We start from the raw sequence: 12,039 nt of genomic DNA, 5'->3' as shown, positions 1-12,039 counted from the left end.
ATGTCTTCAGTGTTTCATATTCATATCCAATTTCATAGGAAGCCATGACTTCAGTAGAGTAATATTTCCAAATTAGGATAATACAAATATCTTTAATTGTTGATAATATAATATATTCTTATATAATTTTGGCTTTGAAATTTGAATTCTAGCTCTTTGATTCCGGTAAACACTTTAATAATGCGTAGAAAAAAGAATCAAAGAGGTTGCAAAACATTAGTGCTCTTTGAATAGCTGGCTATTTAAAATTCTCAAATGACTTCTTGACGAGAATCCAAAATGCTACCAAAATCTTTTCAATTCTCGTCAATCATTCAAAGTCAAACTACAATGCCAATATTTTAAAAAATAAAATAAGAATAAAAACTAATAGTGTTTGATCTAAGACCATGATGAAATTATTAAACACGAAATATTGAAACGCTAGGTAGACCTAACTATACAAGTTAGGCATAAAAATAATTGTATCTTAGATTTGTTGCCAATTAGAGTATTTGAGTTTTATTAATCTTATTGTTAGACTAAAAAAAATTCTTCTAGATATTATGAACTAGAAACCCTAATCCCTTCCTATCCAGTAAAGTTTATAGCTTTCACCTTGTTAGAAAAATGCGTGAGGTACCAGCATGCCTGAGCCGAAGATACAAAGCTTTGGACGAATTGGTCCAAGAGCTCAACTCTTATCAACCGAGTAATTCACACGAGTGTGCCCCAACCGAGGAGCCAGGCATAAAGTTGATGTGCCATTTCTGGGATATTCTCAAAGAAGATCCCGAGTTTAATTTAACGGTGGGTTAAGATTTGTTTTATTGGTCTAGTGACATGCTAGTGTCATCTAGTGGCATGTTCGACTAAGGCTCGTCAGTTTCTGGATTTGACGGATTATAACAATTTAAACTTAATGTTATTAGCATCGACCTCTATTATTAACATTGGATAGGCTTAGAACTGCTCTCACTTTGTTTTGCCCCAAATGGATTGACACCATTTTTGGCGCTATTACTTCCTTTTCCCGGCTCATAAAGGTATGCTGCATCTTTACATAGTACGCGTAAAAAAGTCACTGTTTGTATGCTTCGATCTTTTAAACTACGAATCGGACTTAAATATATCGCAGAGAAAAGATCAGCTATTCAAAGTTTTGTAATGTGATGTCGTATCTAGGATATTTTTGTGTGTTTCCATTGCAAACGCGAGATGGATTCTATAGAATTGTATTTCGGTAAAAAAATTCGCGGTGGTAAATTTTTATCTCCTTAGGATAACCCACATTTTAATCTTTAACATATCACAAAAAAATAATTTTACCGAGCTATTTTAAACAATACGTTTCTATTCCTTATCAAATTATATACATTAGATACGTTGCGCATTTCATAAGGATTCAAATTGAACTTTAGACTATATCACTAAGATGAATATCTTTGAAGATATACGAGATTTATGAAAAAGCGGATGCAAAGCGGCTTGGTTGGCAGCAGACAACGGGCTACGGGCAGACCGCCCGTAGCCATAATCATAATATTATTAATCACTCCAAAGTTTATCACATACAGTTGTAGTATTGCACCCGTGCGAGGCTGAGGCGGATCGCTCGAAGCCTATAAACTAAAGAATTTTTAAATCCGATTGCTAGTTCCAGATAATAGCGCATTCCAACAAGCAATTAATTAAATAATTAATTAATTTAATTGCATTAAATTTAATATTAGTCTAGATAAATAGACAGATTGAAGACGATAAGAATAGCCGTCAATTCTTAACAGCAAGCAGTTCATCAAAGAATGAGAGCAAGAGGGGTCTGCAGTGGAACATTCGGATTGCAAAACGTCAGTTGCTACAGGTCAGGCTGCTGTGGGAGGGATAGTAAGAGAAACGAAACTCCAAGTAATCAAAATAAGTAAGAAATTCAAACTAAAATTTCTTAAAAAAACTCTCTTAAAAGGTTTTTGTTAGGCTGCGGTAAAGAAATTACTAACGTCTCACTTTCGGCTAACCGCCGCTTAGCTGCATAGTGGATTTTATTTCTTTATTTGTTTGTGAACAATAACATATCTTAACCACTAATTAATGAAACGAAGATCACTGTAAAAGTATAAATCTGCGTAACAGAACCTCCAAAACTAAAAAAATTACCACTGTTCACTTGATATTTATCAAAAAATCTAAATACATTTAAAAATATTAATTAAAATAAAATAAGATACAAAAAAAGGGATACATGCAACATGTTAATCTTGATTTCAAGTGTGTGTGTAAGAGTGTATGTATTTTGTGTGCATGTGCATGTGTGTGTGTGTGTGCGTGCGTGTGTGTGAGAGAATCTTTCAATTGAACTTATTTCAAAATAATTAAAAGTTTTTCCGTCTCTTCATAAAATAACCTATTGCCATCGTATGGATCTTTTGCCCGTACTTTCGCAAGCAAAACGCAGTTAATTTCGAAGACCATGTATATTGTATTGTTACTTGTGTCAATACACTTCATTAAAAAAAAAAACATCTAGACAAGGGAGTGGCAAACTATTAGCCTAACGGGTCCGCCGCCTAATATTGGTTTTTTGACACTTCAGACTTAAAACTACCTACGAGGTTTGGTACGATTTTAATCATCATTATCTTTCTTTTCTATCTTGTGATCAAAGCTGGGCTCACAGCTTACAAGCAACCTTGTCATATACGAAATTCACCAATTGTACTGTGAACTATTGTGTTGTACTAGGCTTAGAAAACTCTGTCAAATTACTGTCCAGTGCTAGAAGTTTATAAAAAATCAAAGGCTTTCTGAAAATAAAATTGAATTCCATAAAAATGTTGATTGTAGTATGATCCAAGGAAACCAGCGTAATAAAACGTCTTCGTCCAAATCTGCAACACCGAGTGCAACACCAAGCCAAAATAACTTACCGCTGAACAAAGTTTTGTGTAATGTAAATGAGGTAAGTAAACAATTTTATTGAAGCACCAGTTGTTTTTCCTTTCACCGTTTTATAACTATTTCAGATTAAAATCCATTTCCCAGAAATAGCATTAAAATGATAATGATAATTAATAAGATTTTGTAGTCATGCTATCAAAACAAAATTTCAAAATCAAGAAATATTAAAACATAAAAATGCGGTTGTTTATTTATCTCAATATAATATCCCTGCTGAATACAAGCAGCACAAAACAGTAGCGTGTGAAAACCCCATAAAAGACCTTCGTCTAGTAATAGACCTAATGATGATGGTGATCATGATATTGTATTTGAGACTGAATATGAATTCTTAAATAAAATTATTGAAATATAGATGGCAGTACCAATCAATATCATCTTTATCTCAAATAATGTATTTCCTAATAGGCTGTATCATTCGAAAAGAAGTGTCAGGAAAAAATTACGAAGTTGCTAGAGACGCAAAGTCAGTTGCAAGATCAGATACAAATTTTGGAGGGACGAGAGAAGGAAAGTGTAAAGTTGATGAAGCAAGCCGATTGTATGTGGTCCTGTATGGAGGAGGCTTATAAGACAAAAATTGCAGAATCATTAGAGAGGCAAAATGGTTTATTAAAACAGGTTTTTATATTTCATTTCTTTAAATGTTAATTCAAAAATTTAATTACTACGAAATGCAATGCAGAATCTATGCCAATATTCTTCGGTTTTTCTTGATTTCTAAATATTTTCTATTTCAACATGTGGTGTCATATATTATGTGCATCATTTTTTGTTGGAATTAGCACGGTATGCCACAGTTAGGAACTAGTTAACTGACTCTTTCTAACCGAACAAGTTGCGTGTTTGCAGCTTATTAGCAAGATCGGACTTGCTGCTTGAAAATAAATTATTCAGTGACTTTAATTAATTTTTTGGTTACTAAGCATACATTGCATTTTCCAAAGTAAAGCAAAATGCGTACCAATTCGTGGGTAAAAGTTATATTGTAGTAATTATATCCTCTTCGCTAGCGGTAGTAGTATTTCAGTTAATAATAATTAATTTTAGCTCAAAGAAGTAGAAGAAAGTAATGGGAAATGGCGGAAAAATAAAAAAGATCTAGATTTTCAAATGAATAATATAAATAAATGCTATCAAGAAATAAAGGATAAGATCAATGAAAAAACGAGCGACATAAAATGTATCGATTTGGAGATAGCGAATTTTAAAAAACATATTGAATGTAACAAGAGTGATCTGGAATCAGCCAAAAAATCTTTTGGCACCAAAAAGCAAGCTTCAGATGTTAGTTTCTATAATATGCTATTAGATTATGTGCTAGTCTGTTGTGATCCCAAGATACATACTGTCCGGCTCTTTGAACTACGAAGATAATATTCTTATTTTCGGTTTCCCGCGATAAAAGTTGAATGTAACTCCGTGAAAAGTATTTGAATATTATGACTGAACATGTTCTTTTGAAATCCGTTAAGTCTTTTTTGCTCTAAAAAATAATCCTTTATATGCATTGCAAAGTTTAATGTTTAAGGTTTAATACTTCAAACGTCAGCGGAAAAGAATCACATACATTTGAGTTTTATTTGTTTTTTTTAACATATTAAAACGTCGGAACTTTAGGTTGCATGTTATACATTGTTTGCAGGCTAAAATTAGAAGTATTGCAGCTGAGGTTACGAAACTAGAGAAAAGATTTAACGAAGAAAAAAAACGTAAATTCTTAAAAGAACAAGAAGGTACAAAATATATTAAAGAAGCCCGAGAAGAATTACAGAAACTCTGCAAAGTACTATTACAAAAGAAAATTGAAAGTGAGAATTTGAAAGCAGAGGTATATTCGTAATCATTATAAAAGATAAATGTTTTGAAACTAATACGAAATAATCTTTAAAAAAATAATATTTAAATTATGTTTCAGAAAGAGGCTTTGCTATTGGAAATAAATTTGCTTATTCAAACCTGTGATCAGTGTAAAGATAAGTGTAAAAGCAAGGAAGAATCCATTGACGAAGAAATAAAATCTTTAAAAAAAGAAATAGCTGAATTCAAAGTAAGGTGCACACATTGTCACGAATGTATTGACACGTCTGATATTAGAAAGTTTTGCACCGATTGTCCAAGATGTCTTGAAGAAAGAAATTGTTTGAATGAAGGTGACCATTGTAACCACGACCCCGCAATGGATTGCGTTTGCATGACAGTAAAGCAGAAATTTTTGGATAATGTATTTGACAATATGTACACCTCGTTAGAAAGACAAGTCCAAAGTAAACCTGGGAAAGCTGTGGCTGAAGAAGTAATGAATTGTCTAAAGAAAAGTAGGAATGGTAAATTAAACGAACAAACGAGAAAAATATTACAGGATTTTATTTTGACTACTGTCAAGAAGAATTTAAATTTGACAATAGTTGGTGGTGCCGTGAAGACAAGATGTGAGGTACAAAGTATAATTTCATACGAGCACAGGGCACGTGTTTTTTCCGAGTGGAACATCTGATATAGCTCCTAGGTTTTAAATGTTTTTCAAATTTCATTCAAATCTGTTGTGACCGGCATTTGTAAATAATTGAGCAGCGATCCATAAATATTAAACATAAAAAAAATCTAAACATCTTTTATCTTCACAATTTTTCATGTTGTGAAGATAAAAGGGGTGAGTGTGAAAGCACAGTGATGTTTCTAAGAAAATATTTCAGAGGGCATATAAATACAATTTGTTTAAACGAATAGTTTTGAACATGCTGGAACTCTGTTTTGGATGGACGTACTGGGACCAATGATAAAGTAATGAAAATGTTCGGACATACGGAATTTCATTACATTCAGTTTTTATGGTTTCCTTAGCTCATAATAAATAATAAAATAATAATAAATAATAAAGCTCGGGTAGTCGGCAAAAACTTAATTGGACTTTTTTTATTTGGAGTAGATAATACTGTACTCTTGTGTCATCACAAGTTATAAAAAACTCAAGGATAGACATTGTAAGAATTATAAAAAGCCTACCCTTAAGTATTTATAACTCGTACTGGAGTTTTTCTTCATTTCATATCATCTGCTTACCCTGTGCACGCCAATGGTTAGATGACTGATTTGTAAGTCGATTGATTTCTTATGCAGCAACTGTGAAAAAAAAAATATTTCCAAGATAAAGATTACTCGGATTTAATAATTATTTATCAACTAACTTAATACATTTGACTGCCGATTGGCGCAGTGGGCAGCGACCCTGCTTTCTGAGTCTAAGGCCGTGGGTTCGATTCGCACAACTGAAAAATGTTTCTGTGATGAACATGAATGTTTTTCAGTGTGGGTGTGTTTATATGTATATTATAAGTATTTATGTATATTATTCATAAAAATATTCGTCAGTTATCTTGCGTAGTAAGCGTAGCTTGTGTATACGGTATACCTAGAACACAAGCTACGCTTACTTTGGGGCTAGATGGCGGTGTGTGTATTGTCGTAGTATATTTATTTATTTATTTATTCAATATTGTTTATATAGATGGATGCGGAAACGTACAACCAGCTGATGCTTTGCCTGAAACAAGTGAAAATAATGAAGCCCAAGAAAACTGATAAAGGAACTGAACCTAAAAAGGTATTCATAATAACAACAATATCATCATCATATCAACCCATTACTTAATGAACTGTAATCGGTTTATTTATAGAAGTGTATATAATATACAGACCGAGCGTGGTGATGATTTTAATAAGTTCAGCCGGCCATATAAAGCACCAATCCTAAAATATTAACTACGTTTGATCATCATCATCATCATCATCTCAACCAATTGACGTCCACAACTGGACACAGGTCTTTTATAGGGAGTTCCACAATACACGGTCCTGGGTCGCTTGCCTCCAGCGGCTCCCAGCGACTCGCCTGATGTCATCTGTCCATCTCGTTGGGGGCCGACCTACGCTGCGTTTACCGGTGCGGGGTCGCCATTCCAGCACCTTAAGACCCCAACGTCCATTGGTTCTATGAGCTATGTGCCCCGCCCATTGTCACTTCAGCTTCGCGACTCGCTAAGCTATGTCGGTAACTCTAGTTCTTGTACGGATCTCCTCATTTCTGATATTTTTTTCTACGTTTAATATGTACATTAAAATATAAAGTTTTGCGATTCTAAGGAGCCCTGCAAGCGTTGGGGTGGTTCGAGCGAATGCAACTGTCCAAAGGGCTCTAAGGCGTGTATATGTACTAAGAGAGCACCCCCACCATTTGCTGAATTATCATCTTGTCCACCACAACAAGATCCAGAAGATACAGTAAGCATTGAAGCTAATTATCTTTTCATTTCATGAGTATTGTGTAAATTAGGTTGATTCTACACAAATTTTAAATTCATAGTTTGCATTGTATTATAATTAGAATTGTTCATAGTAAATCGTATTGTCCCCAATTGGTCATTTCTAGTCAAATACCAAATTAAGTTGAAAGGTTTATACTGTGCCCATTCATGATTCTGCTAACTATACACAAATTGTAAAGAAATATGCTTACATTGTGCTTATAGTTGACCTCTACATAATAATCTGTCAAACAACTGTTCTACAGTTTGACGGAACTTTTGTAAAATATCTTACTGTAGTAATTGTAACTAAAAAATAAACTAGTTTCGTTAATTCCGTGAAAGCTTTTAGGATTTGATCTGATTATGAATTTATGAAGTGGACCATCTCATAAAATTGACTTAGAATTTACAAGCATTATAATATTTAATTAGTAATATTATTTTGTAATAATAATAGCATCATCATCATAGAAATAATAATAATAGAAAATAACGACTAGACTAACGAAAATAATTATTTGAGCCCATAGCCACGAATCTTGGTAATTATGAAAGCATGTTTGCACAACGCGGCGTAGAGCAATCCGATAATAAATTCACGCGATTCCAGCATTTATACTGATATAAAATTAATAATACCGACGAAAGACTTACAAATAATCGTGCTCTAGCGTGTAAAATATGCTATGCAGAGTTTGGTCAAATATGTTACACCGCTCTGACATTTGAAAAAGGTGATCATCTTTCTCAAATTTCAGAGCGAGATAAAACACTGAATATCAGCTATTTCAAGATTTATTTGAAAGGCCTTTATATAATAACATATTTTTTCTAACGGTGCTAAAAATCTTCAATTCTTTCATTGTCTTATGAGAACCTTTGCTTGATGATTATTTCATTTGATATACCTACTATATTTTAAACAGTCTTGTTTTTCAATTACTATATAACACTCAGGGTGAAGTGATCATATGCCCACATAAAGATTCGACGCCATGTGGTCCAGATTGTGGCATGCAGGGAGTGCCAAACGCTGTTGGAAGTGAGGTAGCAGCTTGGCGACCAAGCCCTTGCGAAGGTATACTTATTTACTCTCTCTCTTCAGTCTCTTGTTATTATTTATTTATACTCTTTATCTGTCCCTTCATCATTCAGAAAAACAAAAACAAAAAACCAAACACTGCAAGGATGTAGTAGGATACAAGAGGCCGCCTTAATGATAAGTAGCAATCTCTGCCAGGCAACCTTAGTATTAGGAAAACCAAAAATAAATACAAAAATGTGGGGTACACTGTTTAAAAAATAAATACAAACAGCTACATACTAATACATAAACCAGACTAGACTACACAAATACAACTATTGATAAATATAAAAATTAATATACTAATACAATATTTAACATACCATAAAACTTAAATATGATTTAGAGTAGATAAATAAATAATACTCGTCTTTATTGAGCGAGATTATGAGCTTTTAAATATGCCTAGTGTCCTCGACTGTCTTGTATTCAATGGACTGCCATTAAACACAGGATAGTCGAAAATTCAGTAGCTTTGGCAGTGAACGAATGCTTGTAAAACTTCGTTTTGTGCAACGGTATGATCAACATATCAACCGACTAATCATATCAACTCATTACCGGCCCACTAAAGGGTACAGGTCTACTTCTACAATGAGATGTGGTTAAGGCCGTAGTCCAACACGCTCGCCCAGTGCGAGGGTTATAATATTATGTTTTTGCCACACGCTTCTTACTTATATCCACGCTTGAACATTAATATTCTTCATAATAATCTATATTTGTTAGGTTAAAAGTAGCATATATTTTGAGTTATTCCCATTAGTTTACAGTTTATTGTAGTACCAATTTGGTTTAACGAATTTTTCTCGACGTTTAGGTCCAACATGCCAGTTTAAAAACATGCGAGCTGCTCAATGCGTCCTTGGGCCTGAAAAACTATCTTCTGCGAGGACCTTAATTGGGCAGTCTTCGATTTCACCAACTACATCTATATTAGATGATCAGGTGTATATTTTATATATCAACTTACAATATTTTAATCTCTTGGCTGCCTCGTCTTTATATTCATTTCAAAAACAGATTTGTTCATATCTATTCTTCAATTATAGCTACATTTTAATAGAGGCTTTGATTTTTTCTTCCTTATGTATTGCTTTGTTATATAAATTAAATTAATGAATCAGTAACAAAACTATTGCCTTAATTCAGGTTACCTGCAACTGCAGTGCCATGACTAAAGTACCCTGCGACTGTCCTAAAGGTAAGAAAACAATTTGTCATCGTAGTTAATATGGGAGTACAAGTTAAAAAATGACATGATGTTTTGTGATATCAAAATATTATTTTAGATGTAAGAGGTCACCCTCGTGAGCGTATTATTGAGGAAGTCATGGGAAGATATACCGAAATAACCCCGATTGAGAAAGTAAGTTATACTACGTTAAACTCTGAATCTTTTGATGTAAAATCTTAAATTTAAGGATTGTTGTATAGTATACTGACTATTGACTAATTCTTTTGTAACCAAAATGTTAAACATGTTTATTTTGATATTTTACCTGATTATTAAAATAAAACAAAAAACGTTATAGTAGTTTTATTTTAATAAAAATTTTTCGCTTTAACATATATTCATTTCATTAAAATAAAAAATCATAGGTTTATCTTAGGTTACTTCCATAAACAAAGAGGTTATAAGAAAGTAAAAAATGGAAGGTAAAACATTCGAGTGCGTCATGCATTGCACCTCGTGTGCATATCACAAATAAAAACTTCCCCATCCTTCAATCTTTTAAACCATCCTTCCAGAAATTCTTTATTTATATGCTATGAACTTATAAAAAATACCTATTTAAGAACAGAAGAAATTAAATATCACTTTTAAAAAAAAGAATATAACTATTGTTAATATTAATATTATAAATAAAGGGACAAGTTATAAGGTAAACAATGGTGGTATTAGAAAAAAAAACGCAAATAAAACAACAACTCTATTCCTAAAATTATTATCATGTGAGAATGAAGTTTGGAAAGACAAAGATCTGAATAGAAATACGGTGGGCCAACGTTGTGACATACTGAATATAAAAAAAAAAATTAACGATAAAATCACTCATATGAATATAATAGCAATTTTAACTAAAGAAGAAAGTGATGATAGTAAGGAATATATAACACTACTATCATTTATCCGAGAATTCAGTGCGATGACTAAGTAACTTCGTATCGTGGTGAAACGAAAAAAACAATAGAACACTTTATGAAAACCATGCACATGGCGACAACAGGACATAGACTAAATAAACTGAAATGGGGACTCATGATCACATTAAGTTAAATTGTTTTTTATTAATTGATTTTTAAAATGTATGTATATCAACACTATGATGGTTAAAAATGATAAACTTTAATTATATTAAGTACAGGTAAAAGACATTCGTGTGAAGAATATTTATATAATGAAGATGGTTTATTATTCTCGAGAGAGACTCAATTAGATTATGCAATTTAGATTAATCATATTAGTATAAATTGATTATAATATGATATTTGTTCCAAATGCTCTTGGTATTCTCGGTGTGAACGATACTATTTTAAAGCGTCACATATTTACTTTAAATTCTTTTGTACTCCCATATTTTGTTACTTGTTATTATGATAGAAAAGTTTCGTGTTACCAGAATGACAAATTTACTTCATTAAATTACAGATTCAAAACAAATGAAAGTAGAAATGCTTAAACCATGTAATAAGGAATCATGTGCAAAACAAAAAGAAAGTGAAGATGTTGATAAAATTAACATTGATGATGCCCCAGTTCAAGAAAGTCTAAGCAATTTAAGTGAAAACCAGCTGATGGCAATTGTGCATAATGATAACAATGAAATGGAGGATGTATCTCCTATTGTTACCAAGACTTCTTCAGGAGATTTGAAAGTGGTCCTAGATCAGAAATATATAAGAATGATTGATAAAAAAATCCAAGATAATACTAATTTATTTGTAGAATTAAACAAAACTATCTCAGGAGATCTTTTAGTAAGTTTACATAAACAAGATAGCATATCTAATATCAAGAACAAAGTTTTAGCGAAAAAAACATCATCTGGTAATATACTTTTAGAGTTTGATAAAAAAGTTACCAAAAAGTGTTTGCCAAACTTTGTGGAACTACAAACCAAAGTGGATACTAAAATACGTGACCAGTCTTTTATTAAGGACAGTGAACAAAAGAATTCAACAAAATATGTTGTCGATACTATCATTGAGAAGAGTAGGGAATGCAAAACAAAAAATAACCAGTTGTTTGAAGTCAAAGTTAAGGGTACTAATGATATGGATTACGAATTGTTTGCAATAAGACAAACAGATTTTGGAGTTTATGAATTAATTTTGGATAAAGAATTTGAAAAATGGTATATGCAAACCATAAACGAACAACATACCAAAAATGAAGATGGTTACATTTATTTGGTAAAGACTGATTCAGGGCATTTCCTCATAAATATAAACAGTGAAGTTCAAGACCATTCAGAGAGTCAAAGAGCTCTATTAATTAAATCAAATTCAGGAAATATAAAAGTTATTGTAAGAAAAGATAATACAGCAAATGAAACAATCAGCAAAAATATCGGGTCTGTTTTATCTCCTCAAACTTTGAATAGTCTTTGGAACAAACCTTCATATGCTAGTAGAGAATTTCACAAGGGAAACTTTAAAAAGTCTCGAATTATAGCTACAAAATCCAGCAGTGACTCTAATGTATAT

The 12,039-nt window shown here is 32.3% G+C and overlaps 1 protein-coding gene across 1 annotated transcript; it reads left to right on the top strand.

Annotated features, from left to right (window-relative positions):
- The first annotated feature begins 609 nt into the window (after nucleotides 1–609).
- On the top strand, nucleotides 610–9,773 carry LOC120629922. The gene is made up of 13 exons (XM_039899005.1): nucleotides 610–789; nucleotides 1,767–1,900; nucleotides 2,824–2,938; nucleotides 3,346–3,558; nucleotides 3,988–4,224; nucleotides 4,583–4,768; nucleotides 4,856–5,374; nucleotides 6,446–6,541; nucleotides 7,081–7,218; nucleotides 8,202–8,322; nucleotides 9,149–9,276; nucleotides 9,481–9,532; nucleotides 9,621–9,773. Exons 1-13 carry the CDS (start codon nucleotides 610–612, stop codon nucleotides 9,743–9,745), a joined length of 2,244 nt encoding a protein of 747 aa, XP_039754939.1. The 3' UTR covers nucleotides 9,746–9,773.
- The last annotated feature ends 2,266 nt before the right edge of the window (nucleotides 9,774–12,039 follow it).

Source organism: Pararge aegeria, chromosome 15 (genome assembly GCF_905163445.1).
Source record: "Pararge aegeria chromosome 15, ilParAegt1.1, whole genome shotgun sequence".
Classification (NCBI taxonomy): Eukaryota; Metazoa; Arthropoda; class Insecta; order Lepidoptera; family Nymphalidae; genus Pararge; species Pararge aegeria.
The sequence above is the reverse complement of the archived record's forward strand: the minus strand, read 5'-3'. Positions and strand labels throughout refer to the sequence as shown.